The 19,381-nt window shown below is 40.8% G+C and overlaps 1 protein-coding gene across 8 annotated transcripts in view; it reads left to right on the top strand.

Moving 5' to 3' along the window:
* Positions 1–19,381, top strand: part of MED12L (mediator complex subunit 12L) — a 334,051-nt gene that overhangs the window by 79,352 nt on the left and 235,318 nt on the right. For all 8 annotated transcript variants that reach the window (XM_048863447.2, XM_075132179.1, XM_048863442.2 and 5 more), the window contains exons 11-12: positions 14,389–14,520; positions 16,000–16,126. In XM_048863447.2, coding sequence (XP_048719404.1) covers positions 14,389–14,520; positions 16,000–16,126 — 259 coding nt within the window. The remainder of the gene's footprint in view (positions 1–14,388; positions 14,521–15,999; positions 16,127–19,381) is intronic.

Raw genomic sequence — 19,381 nt, 5'->3', positions numbered from 1 at the left:
GCAGTTGCTAGAATTGCATGACTAGCAACTATCTGGTTTTAAAGTACTCACATAGCTTCCTTTTCACATTTGTGCACTGGAATTTAGTTTGGGCAAAATCATCACCCTACTGCACAGCCTGAGTAACGGGGCTGTGTACTGAGCTGTCCCATGTGATTGTGAATAAAGGAATCCTCCTCACCCCAGGACTGTGCAGTGACTCTGTGGATGCTCAGGGATGCACACTATGCTTTTGCACATAATGCGCTTCTGTGCCTGACCCTCCAAAACCTGCAGGGAAGAACATCTGCCAGGCACCGATGTCAAGAGCCTGGCCAAGGAAGCCATGTCTGAGAAGGAATGAACAGAACAGGGCAATTTTGAGTGATCCCCACCCCCTGTCACCCAGTCCCAGCTTCTGGCAGTTGGAGGATTAGGGACACCTGGAGCATGGGGTTATGTCCCTGACCATCTTGCCTAATAGCTCATTGCTGGACCTATCTTCTGTGAACTTATCTAATTCTTTTTTGAACCCAGTTATATTTTTGGCTTTCACAACATCCCCTGACAATGAGTTCCACAGGCTGACTGTGTGTTGTGTGAAAAGTACTTTCTTATGTATGTTTAAATCGTCTGCCGATTAATTTCATCAGGTGATCCCCAAGTTCTTGCGTTAAGTGAAGGGTTGAATAACAGTTCTCTATTCACTTTCTCCATATCATTCATAATTTTATAGACCTTTCTCATATCCCCCCTTGGTCGTCTCTTCTCTAAGCCAGAACAGCGCCAGTCTTTTAATCTCTCCTCGTCTGAAAGCTGTTCTTTACCTCTAATAATTTTTGTTGCCCTTCTCTGTACCCTTTCCAGCCTCATTCAACAAGCAATGGAAAAGCAGGAATAAATTCTGAGCAAGATTATAAAGTTTAATAATTCAGTCAGCACATGCTGAATTACTGTTTATTTGAAACTTGTCTATTTTTCTTCTGTGCTGCGGAAGTCCAGCATGAAATTCCTTCATGACTAAGGGACTATACTGCGCAAAATCACTGGTGTGAGGCAAAGTCTGCCCTATGACATTAATAACGTGAACAGTTTTTTAAAACAAACTGAACAAAGAATTTCTATTATTAGAAAAGTTGTAAAAGGACAATATTCTTAAATTTTTTGTTGAGTCCGGTCTGATTTTTTTAAAGCAAACGTGTAATACAATGTAGCATGTACCTCTAATCCGAGGCTTGTCTTCTGTCTTAGAGTATCTTGGTGTAGTGAGTAATGGCTCTCCCGTCTTCCTTTCATAACTTTCTTCCATTTGGTAGTCGCTGTCATGATGTCATAAATACATACACTATATTATTGCATTCTAAGTGCTTTCGAACAAAAACAATAAAATTATGAACTCTGTCAGAAATAAATTTCCAGGATGCAGTATATATATTGAGAGCTAGGAATCCGGGTCAGAGTCAGGTTGGAGTTGGAGACCAGGCAATGTCTGATGTTGTAGCAGGCCAAAGTCTGTGTGGCTACCCATACAACTTCTCGGGGCAACCCTTGGGGTTAAACGGGGTGCTTGGCCGATCAGAAGGCTGCAGGGTACCATCACTCTGGGTGTCCTGGGCAGCACTTCCTACAGCACCTGCTCTCCATAGTACTCCCACGGTAGCACCCAGAATACTATGCAAATGCACAGCCGGGGAGCATCAACCATCCCAGTCTCTGCAGACTTTTCTAGTCCCTGGGCCCTTACAGGAACAAAGGATTCTCAGGTAAGACCCGGAGGAGATGAGATGAATCCAGAGTCTGATCACCTTTAGGAGATGCTACTTGAATGTTAACTAAATTACAGTGTAAATAAAAATTCACAGCATCAGAAAGCAGGAAGTCCTGAGCTAAAGCTTTTATGAGATGACGTGACACGCGCCCTTATGCACATGAAAGGTAGTCTTTATATATGAGAATTGGTGTGCTATGCTTTTCACTGTCATAGGTTTATTGATCATATACACAGTTTGTTCATTATGTTGTGCACTTGACATTTAAAAAATGCTGTATTTTTGCACTCAACTTATCCATCACTTTAAATTGATAAAATAAAGACTTTTGGTGTTGCGCTCTTCACACGCATACTTTTGTGCACTGTGAGTGGTCTCATGGATGTCAATGATACAACTGACAACTGATAAAGTGAAGAATATACATAACTCTGCAGGATAAGAGCCTAAGAAATTCAGCTATTTATACTGCTCTTCATGCATGTACATTTTATGAAGAGTTCATTGTTTTTAGTCACTTTGAATTTTGAGGTGGGGAAACGTTTTAATGTTCTTCAAGTAGTTGGAGCCTTGTATTTTTGTTCAACAGAGATTGTCTTTTGAATAAACATATTTACTGTGCTAGTGAAAAGTATGAAGCTGTAGAATCAGTGCCATGGTTTCTGAGTTTAATCACCTGCAGCCAACTAATGCTCCCGTTTTTTAATTGGCACCTTACTTTACTAAAAATTTACATTAATTTTATTTTGAAGGTATATAATCAAAATTTATTTTTGTATTTGGACTAGCAGTTGTACAATATTAACCAGTCAATGACACACTTAGAAATAGAACCAGATGTCTGCCCCTTTTCAGTTTCACAGAGCTGTTTTTCTAGTTTATTAGTTTATTTTTCTAGCATTAATAAAGAACATTTTTGAAAGTCTTCAGTAAGAAGAGAAATGATTGTCTCTTTAAAATATTCAGACAATTCTACTGTATAACCTGTTTAAATTTAGGGTGAAACTGGAAAAGATTTAATTTAATCTACAGCTGCCTTTGTCAACTTCAGTGCTGTCCTCAGTAGGGTAAATGCATGTTTTTAATTTATTGCAAAGTATACAGAGTATACTTCAAGCAGAATTTTAAATTGGACCTTTGTAAATACTGTATCATTCAAATGCAAGAAGCCACAGCTGTTCTTGAGTCATTTTATAAAGAAGTTTTAGCTTTCAGATTACAGGGTCAGCTGGCTCTGATTTTGTTTTTGACTTCTTTTTTTTTTTTTTTGGGCTCTTTCCTAACCAAAGTTAATTAGACAAACTTTAGTCAAATAAGATATGTGATTAATGTTACTGGCATATATAGTAGCTAGGAGTGTTCTTTTGTGTGGTTTGTGTGTGTGTGTATAATATATGTACACACGTATGTATGTATAATAAATCTCATCATTCTTTTTATAAATCTACCTCCACAATTAGTGTCAGAGTAAAAGGTTTGAATGTTCTTTTTGTTTTTAATCACAGTGCCTCCTCTCATTTAGCAGCCAATCTGAACTTTCAGGTTGTTATTTGATAACACTGACTGCAGGAGAAGATAAGCGTTCCTAATGAGGGTTTAAAAAAAAATCACATATGAAAGAGAGGATTTGAGTCGATAAGCCTTTGCCCCTAGTTCCAGTTGGTATAGTACTTAATTGAAGCTCTGGTTCCTTAATAGAGCCTGTAGAAATGCGATAGTGTAAATTATTACATTTCTCCAAGTACTTAGCAGAGATGCTGTGTGTCTGATAAAGCAGGATTTGCAGTTTTCCACCATCTGTCTTCATAGTCTCAATAGACTCAGGAAAAATAGGTTTTGTGGTACTGACATTTCCCATCTTCCTGATATGTATCTCAGGATGAGCTTTGATGTGTACCGGGGACTATTATTCGAAAGCTTAATTATGCAGGCTGGAAGGAACCAGTGATGACGACCTGTTGCATTAAGTACACAAATTTAATGCACTCTTAGATGTAATTTACATTTTTGTATGTAGTGGAGAGGAAACCCCAAATCTGTTCCATCATCTTCATAGTAACATATATGTAGTCTGCATGTGTGAATCACTGTCCACTTGGACAATTGAAAAGAACTTTTTTACATTTGGACATTTGACAAAGGCCAGCTGTAATAATCATTGAGCCCGTGTGTGTTTATCATGTTTGTGATCAACTTCCTGCTGATTTAATCATAACATTAATGTTCATAATAGAATCGTATAACTTCACAAGTAAAACTTTTTACACAGTGTTTTCTTTAATGTTTCTCCTGCTCTTTATTAAATAGTCTTTTCTTCATATGGTACATTGAAACATTAATTATTACTATGTTTATCATAAACCTGAGGCTGGGTTAGGATGGACTTTTGCTACGACTTGAATTAAGCCAACAAGATACGAACACATTGAGCTTGGTGGGATCACAGGTGGGTTGGCTGCATGGTGCTAATTCTTTTTCATTTTTCATATTATTTTTAAATTATAAGAGAATAATGGATGAATATGTCTGATGGTTTTGACCATCACAGATACCTTTGGAAGAAAATGTTTGCATATTATGTGTGCAGATATAATTTTTGTAAAGAACAATAATTTCATTATATTTGTGCTGGGACAACCTGGTGAATGTGTTTTGGGGCAATTCTATGGAAAAACTTTCCTAAATTCATTTATCAGCGTTTTTGTCCTTGAAATTTCGCGTGTGCCCCAGGTTGGACCAAGATAGAAGCATCGAGGGATGTTTGCCCTCTGGTTCCACCTCCAGAAGTGGCATGGTGGGACCTGTTCAAGACTTGCTCTTTTTCTTAATTTCTCTGCAGTTTATTTTCTTGTCAGCTTCTCTTTCTATGTTTCCTCCCTTCTGTTTCCCCTAAACCCAATCACTAGATGCCTTGATTAGTCCAAAGACCCGAATTGACCCTACTGATATTGGAGCTCACACAACTCTTCAATAACCTGCAGTCTTGCTGCGGGATTCTACATTTTATCATTTCCTTAGGGCTTGATTTTTCAGAGGTCTTCAGTGGGAGTTGTGGGTGTAAGTGTTGCTGAAAATGAGGCACTTGATCAGTTTGTACTAGGAGCAGCCATCCTTTCTGCTTACTGATGAGATAGAGATGATCTATATGAGGGGAGGGAACTCCAGCTAGGAATCCAAAGGAGTACTGTTGTGCTAAACACAGCACTGATGCAACTACAGGGATTTGATGATCTAAGAAACTTTTCTTTTCTCCCATTTAAGACTGCCCTTGGTTGAGCTATAGAGCCATTTCCTTCCATTTTTTTAAACTTGTTTTCTGTTGCTTGCAGAAAGGGGAACAGGTCAGTGTAAAGTTCAAACTATAATATCTTAGGGATTTCCTGCCTGGGTGTTGAAGATATGGTTTATCATTATTTGAAGATATTTGTTTCCATCCGCCACAGGAAGAAGTGTGTTTGACCCTTGTGGTTCCATTTAACCCTATGGTTCTATGATTGTTCCATTTGATTATGAAAGATAAAGTAAATATTTTGCCACCCTATGTTTGTTTGAAGGATTCTGCTTTTTACCGTTGATCTTTTTGATGGTTTTAAACTGTTTAATCTCTCTTTCTGGCCTGCCCTGCTTGAGCGCTAATGTAATATGTGGAAATGTTCCATTCAGTAAGTAACATAGCATAGTTTTTGTAGGTGAATGGCTTTTATGCAAATAATCATCTCTCTTAAAAATATTAATCCTGAAACAGTTAATCTTCAGTGCTTGGAGGTCTGTAACTTTTAATAGCTCTGAAAAATGTGTTTATTTTCTGGCTGTTTCATGTACGTTAGCCTTTTTACTTTTTAAACTCTTCAAATGTAATATTGATTAATAATCTAGAGGAAGACGTAAAGAGCCCACTTATTTAATTTGCAGATTATGCTAAATTCAGAGTGTTTCAAACACTAAGTGAAGGCAGGGTAGTAGAAGTATACACTGTATAGATGCAGAAAAGTTAAAAATATGGGGAGGAATTACCAAAATTGAGATGCAACTATCTAAATTCAAGGCAATATCTGAAGGGGAAAATATTTTAAAAATGAAGATGTTCAATGTGATGGGAGATATTTAGTAAATAGTTGTTTTTTCTTTTTTTTTTTTTATTACAACTTCCTATCATGGCATGATAGAGAGAGAAAATTGGATATGAGCTTGCTGTGAGAGGAGAGTGGATTTTAAAATTATTTTAAAGCAAAACTAGTGTAGTTTTGTGATGCAGTACTCAGAGCTGTCACATCAGAGATCAGTGATATCCTCCTTTATTTGTCACTGGAGATTTAGTAGCTATTATATTTCATTCATTTCTGGGTACTTCAATTTAAAAAGATGCTGATAAACTGGAAATAATTCTGAGATGAGCAACACAAGTAATTATGATTCTGGAGGTATTTCTTTGAGCAACGTTTAGCCAAATTAAACATATTTATTATGGAGAGAGAAGCAAGGTGATATGCTGTGTTCCTGCTAGGTGTTCTTGTTTACACACTTTTTTTTTTTAATGGAAAATTGGATTTTTAACTAATTTTTTCATGATCTCTACTTTCCACAGAATTTAATTTTTTTTCATCAATACAATTTTTTTCTGTTTAGATATGCTGCTGCAGCGTCTTATGGGAGTGATAGGTTCATTGCCTCATGTTGCTATTCTCTATGGGAAGCATTAGACACCCAAACTGTAACTCTGATGGGGCAATTTTCAAACAGAAGTATTTCAGATTTCGGTCCAAGATTTTCATTATATATTTCAATTTTGGACAAAAAAGCAAAAATTTCCATGGGGGAAGAAAACCCCATTTTATTATTTATTTGTATTACTATAGGGTTAGGCACTGAATAAAGATACAGCAAAAAGATGGTCCCTGCCCCAGACAGCTTACTGTCTAAGTCTGAGACAAGTCAAGAGATGGGTACTGACATACAGATGGGGAGTGTAAGGAAATGAGACAACGTGGGTTAGTATGATAGGCAGTGGTCTCAGCATGGCAGTGGCCTAACTGTTACATTTTTTTTGTAGGCATTACAGAAAAGAAGAGTTAAAAGAGGTTTTGAAGGAAGATAATAAGGTAGCTTTGTGGATATTTATGAGGAGCTCCTTCCAAGCACGGGGGCAGCATGGGCGAAAGCACAAAGGTCCTTGTTTGAAAATTTAACAAGTGGGTGATGGAGGCAGGAGTTAATGTCTTGATGTTGAAAGAGAGTTAATAGGTAGGGTAGGGATAGGCTGTGAAGGCCCTTGAAAGCTACTTGTCTTCACTTATATTTGATGCAATAGAGAAGGAGGAACCAGTGGATGGATGCAAAGAGACGATGAAGACATGGTTAAAGTGACTGGCTAGAAAAATTATCTTTGCATCAATATTCTGAATGGATATGAGTGGTGCAAGGTTGCATTTGTCAATACCAGAGTAAAGGATGTTCCAGTAATTGAGGCATGGTGTGATGAGAATCTGGATGAGTGTTTTAGCTGTGTGAATGGATAGGAAAGGCTGTATCATAGAGATGTTATACATAAAGAACTGACAAGATTTAGATATTGCCTGGATTTGAGCACATTCCTAGAAATAAGTCCGAGTCAAAGATGACACCTGGATTACAGGCCTGAGTGACAGGTAGGATGATGGTGTTGCCCACAGTTTTGGGGGGAAGTTTATGGCCTCTGTTTTAGCAGTGTTTAGCTTGAGCTGGCAGCTAGACATCCACAAGGAGGTGTCTGAGAGACTATGATTTTTAATATGGACAGAAAGAGACAGGTCTGGAGTAGAGAGGTAGATCTGTGACTTATCTGCATAGACATGGTAGTAGAATTTGTGTTTGCTGTTGAGATTGTCCAAAGATCAGCTGAAGAGGGAGAGAGAAGAGAAGGGGGCCAAGAACATAGCCCTGAGGAAGTAACACAAGGTAGGAAGGAAGATGCTCTGAAGGAGCAATTGGAGAGGTAGGAGGAGAAACTGGAGAAGTCAGAATCATGGAAGCAAAGGGAGAACAAGATTTCAGGAAGAAGAGAGTGGTTGATTGTGTTGAAAGTGATTGACAGATCAAGGAGTGTGAGGCTGGAGTACTGGTCTCCACTTTGTCTAGGGACAGGTCATTAGAGACTTTGGCAAGAGTAGTTTCAGTGGAGTATGAGAGGCAGAAGCCATACTGAAGATGGTCTAGGATGAAGTTGGAAGAGAGGAGCTCAAGGAAGCAATTGTAAACAGTGTGTTCAATAAGCTTAGAGATAGAAGGGAGATGGGGCAGGAGTTGGTAAAGGATTTGGGTTTTTTTTAAGATGGGAGAGACTAGATCATGTTTGTATCGTGAGGGGAAAGAACCAGAGGAGGCTGAGAGGTTAAGGAGAAGAGGAAGGGAAGGAATGAGAGTGGGCACAATGATAATCAGGAGATTAGATGTGGTGTGTGGGGCAAATGAAGGGGTGAGAGGAGGAAACCAGCCATCAAAATTCTGTGCCTCTACTTTTTGGAGTCTTCAGTAACACCAGTAGTAAGAGGGAACTGAGGGAGGGTTGCAGTCACCCTGTTCTTTATGCCCTCATATGGGACAACAAAGAGGCATACAGTGCATGCATGGCCCAATGGACATTGCTAATCAAAACATTCTGGTCTTGTGCACATGAGGCTGCACATGCACTCATGCTGACTACATTATCTTGAAGAACCATAGTTATTGTAGGGTAAGTAACCATTCTTTGTTTAGCTAGGAAGATGGCAGAACTGAAAGAGGAGAGTATGAGTTTGAGAGAAGGCGATCATCTTGGTCGTAGGATTTCTTCCAGACACATTCTGAAGAGTGAGAGCAGGAACAGAGGAAACGGATGTTGCGGGTGGCATGGTGGATCTTGTGATGGAAGAGTTAAGAGTGGAGAAGACTGAAGCATGAAGTAAATAAATCACCATATTAGTGTGGGAGAGGGTCTGAGAACAGATGAGAAGTCACCAGTGCTGATTGACCAGATGTCATGGAAAAGACTGAGTGACAGGGCATTGAGAAGGAGCTTGACGGTCAATTCTGAAAGGAACCAGATGATCAGAGAGGAGGAGTGACTCAGCAACAGAGAGAGAAGTGCTTGGTGAAGATGCATTTGAGTGAATGGTCCTTTTAGTGCGTGGGAGAGTTGAACCCGGGCTGCAGGTTGAATGAAGACATGAGGATGAGGAAACATACATCGAAGGGCTCAGATGGGTCATCAGTATGGAAACTGAAGCCCCTGAGGATCAGGCTGAAGGGGAGGAATGGAGTGGACTGTAGATGACAGCAGAAGGGAAAAGTTGGTTATAATGCTGTTCCAAAGAGGAGAAGGAATGGGAAGGGGGAGGCAGAAGGGGTTGGGAGTATTAGGGATGGGAGCAGAGAAACCCAGCACCACCTCCACAGTCTGATCCAGGGTGGGGGGTGGGAGCAGTTGACAAGCTCTAATCAGGGGACATTTCCTAGATTCATAGATTCATAGATATTTAGGCCAGAAGGGACCATTATGATCATCTAGTCTGACCTCCTGCACAATGCAGGCCACAGAATTTCACCCACCACTCCTAAAAAAGACCTCACACCTATATCTGTGCTATTGAAGTCCTCAAATTGTAGTTTGAAGACCTCAAGGAGCAGAGAATCCTCCAGCAAGTGACCCGTGCCCCATGCTACAGAGGAAGGCGAAAAACCTCCAGGGCCTTCCAATCTGCCCTGGAGGAAAATTCCTTCCCGACCCCAAATATGGCGATCAGCTAAACCCTGAGCATATGGGCAAGATTCATCAGCCAGATACTACAGAAAATTCTTTCCCGGGTAACTTGGATCTTACCCCATCTAAAAACCCATCACAGGCCATTGGGCCTATTTACCATGAATATTTAATTACCAAAACCATGTTATCCCATCATACCATCTCCTCCATAAACTTATCGAGTTTAATCTTAAAGCAAGATAGATCTTTTGCCCCCACTACTTCCCTCGGAAGGCTATTCCAAAACTTCACTCCTCTGATGGTTCCTAATAGAGTAGGCTCTTATTCTGAGAAATAATCTCTCACGAGAAACAAAGTATGTAGACTTTTAAAACTAGTCTGGACCAAACGTTATATGGACAAATGCAAATGGCTCTTACCAGTAATGTTTTAAAAAATTTTAATATTGGGAGAGTTGAGGTTAATTTTTAACATATTTAGGTAAATCAACCTACCTCATCATATTTAGGTAAATCAACCTACCACATACCACACAACAGAACCACTAACCCAGGAACTTATCCTTGCAACAAAGCCCGTTGCCAATTGTGCCCACATATCTATTCAGGGGACACCATCACAGGGCCTAATAACATCAGCCACACTATCAGAGGCTCGTTCACCTGCACATCCACCAATGTGATATATGCCATCATGTGCCAGCAATGCCCCTCTGCCATGTACATTGGTCAAACTGGACAGTCTCTACGTAAAAGAATAAATGGACACAAATCAGATGTCAAGAATTATCACATTCATAAACCAGTCGGAGAACACTTCAATCTCTCTGGTCACGCAATCACAGACATGAAGGTCGCTATCTTAAAACAAAAAAACTTCAAATCCAGACTCCAGCGAGAAACTGCTGAATTGGAATTCATTTGCAAATTGGATACTATTAATTTAGGCTTAAATAGAGACTGGGAGTGGCTAAGTCATTATGCAAGGTAGCCTGTTTCCTCTTGTTTTTTCCTACCCCCCCCCCCCCCCCAGATGTTCTGGTTTAACTTGGATTTAAACTTGGAGAGTGGTCAGTTTGGATGAGCTATTACCAGCAGGAGAGTGAGTTTGTGTGTGTATGGGGGTGGGGGGATGTGAGAAAACCTGGATTTGTGCAGGAAATAGCCCGACTTGATTATGTAAAGAGTTGTCACTTTGGATGGGCTAGCACCAGCAGGAGAGTGAATTTGTGTGGGGGGGTGGAGGGTGAGAAAACCTGGATTTGTGCTGGAAATGGCCCACCTGTTGATCACTTTAGATAAGCTATTACCAGCAGGACAGTGGGGTGGGAGGAGGTATTGTTTCATATTCTCTGTGTATATATAAAGTCTGCTGCAGTTTCCACGGTATGCATCCGATGAAGTGAGCTGTAGCTCACGAAAGCTCATGCTCAAATAAATTGGTTAGTCTCTAAGGTGCCACAAGTACTCCTTTTCTTTTTGCGAATACAGACTAACACGGCTGTTACTCTGAAACCTACCTCATCTGGTCAGTGTGGCGGTTTGAATAAACAGGAAATAACCAGTGACTTGGTAACTGCATCCTTCCACTCTAGCAGAGACAATTCAGTTTTATCAGCTGGCTACAGATTACATGGGTGTAATCACACCTTGCCCACTCTGGGTTTTAGGACTCTCCCTTTGCCCACACTGACTTCTACCAGCTTCATCACAGCACAGTATGGTGATGGACATGGACTCCACAGTAGCTTTGACAGGTTTTCTAGGCCTTTAATTTTTCTCTTTCTGATTTCTTTAAGGACAGAAATCCGTCTCCTTTCCTCAGAAGCATCCAACGCCTCTTGTCCCGAACGACTGGTACATGCTTCAGTTAAAATAGATGGAACTGAGCATAAAGTTTATTTGGTACTGGACTAAAGATCCAGAAAACCACAATAAAAATTAAGTTAAACAAAATAAAATTGACTTTAATATTAAACTTTGATGCGCATACAGTAGATAGCGAAGGTCTGACTCTTCGTTTACAACGTGTAAGTCATGCTGTAAGATTTTTAGCTTGCTTAGGAAATACAGTGATCTTCATAAAAGCAGCATGTTTTTTGTTTCTTTGTTCATCTTTGGGGTTCCAACAAAGTGTCTTTCCATGGCTGATGTCTCACTATGTAACAAGAGAACTTCATGCTTATAGTTCTTTTAGATTGTGAAATCTTCATTAACCTGTTGCTGGTACCTGGATTACTTTTCTTGCTGAGCTAATGCCTAGAAAATATTAAAATCAGATTGTTCTGTACATTGAGTTTTCTTCCTAGAAGATGGCAGAATCCAATCCCCAAAGGATACAGGCTCAATATTTAACTTGTCAACATTTTAAAATACCTTTCTCTGATATTAATTTGATAAATCTGTCAACCCTTTAAAACATGGCTAAAATCCCAATTTCTCATTTTAGTGATCTACTTTGTGGTGTGCTGGATCACAGAAACCCCCTTGGGGCTGCCAACTGATGTGCCACGACAACTTCTGCCCCCGCTTTCCTGCCCTGGCAGCTTGGGACCTCAGTGCCCTGCCTGGTTTGAGCCAGACCCAGGTCTGAACCACGTCACCTAACAGCTGTAGGCGTAATTGAAAGCAGCTTAAGAAGTGTTCCTGTCTTTAACACTCAGATGCCCAACTCCCAGTGGGGTCCAAACCCCAAATAAATCGTTTTTACTCTGTATAAAGCTTATGCAGGATAAACTCAAAAATTGTTCGCCCTCTATAACACTGATAGAGAGATATGCACTGCTGTTTGCACCCCCACCCCAGGTATTAATACATACTCTGGGTTAATTAATAAGTAAAAAGTGATTTTATTAAATACAGAAAGTAGGATTTAAGTGGTTCCAAGTAGTAACAGACAGAACAAAGTGAATTACCAAGCAAAATAAAATAGAACACGCAAGTCTATGTCTAATACAGTAAGAAAACTGAATACAGATAAAACCTCACCCTCAGAGGTGTTCCAGTAAGCTTCCTTTTACAGACTAGTCTCCTTCTAGTCTGGGTCCAGCAATCACTCTCCCCCCTCCCCCCCATAGTTACTCTCTTTTGTTCCAGTTTCTTTCAGGTATCCTTTGGGGGTGGAGAGGCTATCTCTTGAGCCAGCTGAAGACAAAATGGAGGTGTCTCCCAGGGATTTAAATAGACTTTGTCTTGTGGGTGGATACCCCTCCCTCCCCCTGTGTAGAATTCAAGCTACACGATGAAGTTTTGGAGTCTTATGGAAAAGTCACATGTCCATGCATGACTCAAACTTACAGGTAGCAGCCATGGTTCACATGCTACCTTTAACATCCTCAAGTAGACTTCTTATGTGGATTGGAGCCTTCCAAGATCCATGTCCATTAAGTGCTTCTTGACTGGGCACTTAACTTGCAAATTCCTTTCCAAAGAAGCTGACCAAATGCCTTACTAAGTCTATTTAAAATCAAACAAGTATACAGCCAATATTCATAACTTTGAATACAACAATGACACATGCATACAAATAGGATGAAATATATTCAGTAGATCATAACCTTTACATAGATATGTTACATGGCATATGTAGCATAAAACATATTCCAGTTATGTCATATATACATTCCTAAGCATATTTCCATAAAGCCTTATGGGGTGCACCATCGCATATTCTATTATGATTCTTTAGATGATGTGACACACACTAATCTGCTTTCTCTGACAACTCTGTTTATGTGTAGGATTTTTGCTAGTTGTACTCTGCTGACAAAAGAAAAATGGGCAATGCTGATCAATATACATCCCAGGAACCAAACCAAAGCTGCTTACATGTGTGGGGGAAGTCCCTTTTTGGGGGCTAGGGTGAAAAACTCCATGTCAGTTAAGCATGAAAATATTTTCAGATCTTCTTGCTTACATGTATTACAGAGTCTCTGAGAAGTGTAGTCCTTATTCAAAAGTACTTGCCAGCATTTAGAGTAAAATGCTTCAGAGAAGCCAGGGGGCTGCTGTGTGTATTCCAATTGATTTTAAGTTTATTTTAATACGAGTATCTTAATTATCAGGTGCTCCAAAAGGTCAGTATTTGACTAAGTGTAGATATTTGTTTGAACATGTTGAGGTTCTTCCCTCTCTCCCTTCCCCATTAAAGTTCTGTGGTCCTCTGTTCACAAACAATCCCTTCTTTAAGAGGCCTCCCACCTAGCACTGATCTGTGGCGAAGCTGGAGGAAAAGTCTGGGCCTTCTATTTTCTATTTCTCCTGACATACTGAAGAGAAGAAAACAGGGCTGTTTCCAACACTTAGTGATTTGAGCAAGGAGGGATCCTTGGCGTGCTCTTCTTAGTGAATGGGGATGAATGACTTCTCCCGTCTTTCTCTTCCTGGGGGTGAGGGCGCTCAGGGTTTCTCTTCTCTAGGGGGTGGGGAAAGTACAGACCTCCCTGTCTCTTCCAGACCTGTCTACGTTGGTGAGGCGCAAAGCTGAGGAACAAATTACATAAAACATGCATTGAATCAGCATGTGACAGGCATGAAATTTGTATAAAATTTGAAATATGGGGTGCTCTGCTACACCCAGCCCCAGATTCACTTATCCCTTGTTCATTAGTTACCGTTGTCCCTCCTCTTCCCCGTTATCCCCAGTATATCCCCCTATATCTGTTGATGCTTCCGTTGTGCCCCTTGCTTCCTTCTTCTGCTGCCACTATGCCCTCCCACACCCACTTTATCCCCTTAGAAGATAAAATGTGCATACACATGCATCAGTAATTTCTAAAAATTGCTTCACGTGGGTAAAACAGAGTGCTAGTACAAAGTACATCACCACCAGCAGCCTGGTTCCATGCTGGTTCTAGCCAGCAAATAAATAAGCAGTGCTATTCCTGTGGAAGTGAAATGACTATTTTGTTTCTCCTTTGAACAGGTTGCCCCTAATGATGAAGCTGTGGTAACATTGCTTTGTGAATGGGCTGTGAGCTGTAAAAGATCTGGCAAACACAGGGCGATGGCTGTGGCAAAACTCCTGGAGAAGAGGCAAGCAGAAATTGAGGCAGAAGTAAGTTATTCTTTCTCATTTTAGTATAATATGTTGCCAGTGCACTTAAAATGAGCAGTTGAGGAGAAATTAGCTTGATACAACATAGAGTTTTTAAACTGTTGAATCAGACTTGGCAAATTGGATGTTATACCACCAATTTATGGTTCTTGAATCATGTCTTAACTTGAATGATAAAGAAGCTTCTGAATAAAAATAAACCTTAAACTAGCTTCAGTTAGCTTTATTACTATTTATTTTTCCTGTCATGGTTTGCTTTTGTGTATTAGGAGTTTATATATAGTACTGTGTGTGGAGGCTTGCCATCTATTGTCCCTTGAAGAAATTAGAGTGTTAAACTGGGTTGACAGGTGCACGATTATGCATACTAAAGATTGTGCTCTGATGGCCTACAAAATCTGGAGAATTCTACAAACCAAGTGGGCAATTCTGAACCAAAATAATGTGTCTTAAAGAGAACCATACATTATGTAAAACTGGCTAAGTTTTTTTCCATTGAATCTGAGAGAACAGCGAAACTGTTTCACATAGCCTCAGGGCTGTGTCCTTGGCTGGTGTAAAAGGTGTGTCTTTATTGAGATAAATGGATCTAAGCCAATTTACATCAGTTGACATTTGGCTCATAATATTTCTTTAGCTCCTCTACAACTCTTTTTCTTTATAAAATTAAACCCTCTCCACATTGGAGATCAAATGGAGATGCCATTGGTACTTCAGTTAATTGTTAATCTAATAATTGAGTACCTCAGGTCCTGTGGTGTGGTAGCCCATTGATAAATATTGACTTTTTAATGGTCATCAGTGTAAACTGTGTTTTTTTTAAGCCATGTCGAACAGACTGTTTCAATAGATGGTCCTACTAACAAAGTTTAGCATAAGGGGTATCCAAAAGTAGGAGGCAAGACTGTATTGATTTAAGATGCAACAGTCTTTTTAATGCAGCCAGAGTACTCTTATAGAAGTGCTTCTTCCACCGGAACTGGCTACAGATAGCACTATACACACAAACATATTTTTACTTTCACTCTCCATACGCCCTGTGCTCCTTCAAGCTACCTCCTGCCCTGCAGCCAGGCAGTGAGGGGATGGGAGAACCCATTACACCAGTAATGGGTAATGCACGCAAAAGAAGAAAATTAATTTCCTTTGTTAAAGCTGTAATTATAGCCTGTTTGTGTAATCAATCCAGAAAATTAAGTTTGTTTGAATTTTACTAAAACATTCCAACTATAACGTTTTATACAAGTGGTGATTCTATCCAATTCTCATGTACATCTTTTCCATAATTATTATATAACTCTTAAATAAGCACTTTAGAAGTAGTGACGGTAGACAGAGGTGGGAAAATGCTTTATTTCAGTAGTGCTTCAGTGGGATTTCTGGGATTTGGGTGGATATTACATTGTGAGGAGAAAGAGAAACACTGTCACATTTAGAGTTGCATGATATGCTAATTGGTTTTTTTCTCCCACTGTGTAGAGATGTGGTGAGTCAGAAGTGCTGGATGAAAAAGAATCTATTTCTTCAGCTTCTCTCCCTGGATCCAGCCTTCCTGTCTTTCAGAATGTCCTACTGAGGTTTTTAGATACACAGGCTCCCTCATTATGTAAGTATTAATTCATCTCTGTTCCAAAATAGGACCAGAGCAATTGGTCTTGTGTCCAGCTGCTGAATTTATTCTGCTTTGTCAGACCATGTGCTGCTAATTTGCAGTTTCCATTATGATCCCCTCCACCCATTTTCACATTATCATAATTTTCCAAAATGTTTCGTTTTTGTGCTGAAATCTTCCAGTGATTTCTGTGCCCAAAGGTGAATTTTTGGAAAACTTGAGCAAACTCCTTTTATCCATGTTTGAATTGCAGTATTAGGATGGGAAAGATACACTTTTCATGCATAATTCATAATATAAAGTATTGATTTCATGAGGAATTCAAAATGGCTGACTTTGGTATATATTTAGTTCTCAGTGCTTAACTTGAAAAGAAAATTGGTCAGATTATAAACAAGTGGGATTTTTTTTTATTGGGCATGCTAAGTAGCCATCAAAAATTTCTTAGTCTAATGAAACTCCTTTATGATGTTTCATAACAGTTTCTCCTGACTCAGAAGCCTGGCAAGTACATGGACTGCTGACACTTTTTGCATGAAGGAGATTATAAATGTTTTGTAGAAACATACATAGTACAGTCCTTCAACAATGTACTTCCTTAGCAACAGGAAATTGTTATAAGTTTGTTGTAAAATCTGCATTTAGGTGCTAATGGTCTCATTTTGGTGAGGACTACCCAGGGCAAACACTTCTCGGTGTTTACAGTCTCAGGGACTGCGGACTGTTTTTGCTGTTTTAGATGTTATGTTGGATTCCTGTCACTAGGGGCTGCTCTTCTGGGCTTCTCCTGTTGGACACAGAGACCATATGTGGATGTGTGGGCAAACTGCCCCCAGTTCCTTCTCTACCTCCTTGGCCTGAGACAGAGCTCTAGCTTGCCTGCCTTGAGTGTGCCTCGGCTATTTCGTATTCTTTTTATAGTAGTTTGTTAAAATTAGTTAGTTAGTAGTGAGAGGATTTCCCCCCCCTCCATCTTTCTTGTTGGGGAGCCTTGTCTTTCTGGCAGTGCATGCCTGGCTTGCCAGGCTTCAAACACTGCTTCTCCTGCTGAGAGGCTATACCTGTGAGCAATGGCCACTCTAAGTGTGTCCATTGTTTGTGGGAGCCCCATGTCACCCAGAAGTGCAATTGCTGTCTAGCTTTCAATTCCAGGGCAAGAAAGAACAAGGAGATTAAGCTCAGACTGTTAGTGATGGAGTGCTCACTTCAACCAGCCTCTGAGTCAGGTCAGGAGCCCACAACCCATACATCTGTCTCTAGGTAGATCCAGTTCCCCTTATCTCTTGATGCAGGGCTCCTAAGAAGGGGAAGTCATAGGAGGCTTCTGAGAGGGCTCCCAAAAAGTGGGGTACAGATTCTCTTCTGAAGGAGCCTGCTCCAAAAAAGCCTAGGTTGCCTGTAAGATCTACAGTCTCTGAAGCCTCAACCACTTAGCTTGGTACCACTGAGTCAAAGGACTCCTCCTCCAGTACCAGAAGATCTGGAAAGTTCTGGAGCTTGTGGGAGACATATGGCTCCAACAGGGCATCAGTCCCCTCTACCAGGGAGGAGGGCAAGCATAAGCATCCTGGCCTGCTATTGTCAAGCTCGGTCGTGTTTTTGGCACTTATTCATTTGGCACCCTTGCTAACGAGCAAGCAACTATGCCATTCTCCATTGGTGTCTACATCGCTACGCCTGCCATCAGCAGTACCATCAGCTTTGGCTACTATGTCCTTGGCTGCTACATTGGTACCAGCTCCGTACTGCAAGAGTTTAGATATTTGAGGGACCTGTCCATGATGGATGAGCTGGAATCCCCAATTCTCATGTGTAGTGAGCATCTTTCTGTACCAACACCTCGATCTCCAGACTTCTACTGTACCCTAGGGCTCCTACATTGGATGTTTTTGGGGAGAATGAAGGAGACTTCCAGTCAGCCTCCATTATATCAGTTCAGGGTTGTGTCCGTGTCGTCGTCGTGTGTGTCCCCGCCCCCCGGTCAGGAATCCATTCTTCGAGTTGCAGGGAAAATCATGACTGTCATCAAGGTTGATGGAACCAGCCCTGTATGTCACCTCCACTCCCATATCCCCCCCCTTCCCTGATGGCAGTACTGAGGTCCCTGAGCTGCTTACCAACAGAAATTCTCCAGACCACAAGTACTATCTCAAAGGGAGACTAGAGTTGTGCAGTCCTCTCCTCCCCAACCAGTTCACCCCACAGGAAAGAGACGTGAGGAACAGGGTTGATGCCAGTGTGGATAAGGAGGCTACCCCTCAAACACCCATTTCATCCTCGTCACCAGATGAAATGGTTATGTTTCCACCACCTTTCATGGCTCATGATTCACTGAGAAGGGGGATTAGTTTTTGGCCCTTGACCGACAAGATCTGTATTTCCATATAGTGGTACACTCTTTGCACAGGAAATATCTATAATTCACTATAGGCCAGGATTATTTTCAATACAAAGTGCTTCCCTTTGGTCTGTTCTTTGCCCCAAGGGTGTTTTCCAAGGTTCTGGTGGTAGTGGCTTCTTATCTCTGACAGGAGGCAATCTTCATCTTCCCATATCTTCAGAACAGGCTACTCAAGGACCATTCTTATGAAGCCGTGCTCTCTCCAATCTAAACTGCTCTTGCTCCATTCCAAGAGTTGTGTCCCAGCTAAATGTGAGAAAATCCACATTAACCCCTGCAAAGAACATAGTTTATAGGGGCTTCTTTGGACGCGTTGACAGCCAGAGCCTACCTTCCCTCAGACAGGTTTGTAGTCTTGTTAGGTTTGGTATGCACAATTCATGTGAATCATCAGACCACTGTAAAGAACTATCTTCAGCTCTTGGAACACATGGCAGCTTGTACTTTTGAGACTGATCGCACAAAGCTACCTCTCCATAGCTTTCAAGGTTGGCTCAGAACAACCTAGTTTCCAGTCAGACACATCTTGGCTAGATAGGTGATGGTTCCTCTTTAAGTGGGGAACTCCCTGGATTGGTGGAAAGATCAACTCAGTGTCTGCACAGGAGTTCGATTCTGCTGCCCAACTCCATCCCTAACTTTAACAACAGATGCATCACACTTAAGATGGGGAACTCATCTCAATGCTCTTACAACTCAGATGGATAACTCAGGAGACCAATCTCCACGTCAATCTATTGGTGCCCAAGGCTCTCAGGAATGCCTGCTTTAATTTCCTACCTCTGATCATGGACAAATCAATAAGGGTCATGACGGACAACATGTTCTGCACTTTTTACATCAACAAG

The sequence above is a fragment of the Caretta caretta genome, chromosome 9 (assembly GCF_965140235.1).
Source record: "Caretta caretta isolate rCarCar2 chromosome 9, rCarCar1.hap1, whole genome shotgun sequence".
Classification (NCBI taxonomy): Eukaryota; Metazoa; Chordata; order Testudines; family Cheloniidae; genus Caretta; species Caretta caretta.
Note: the sequence above shows the minus strand (reverse complement) of the source record. Positions and strands in the feature narration are given on the sequence as shown.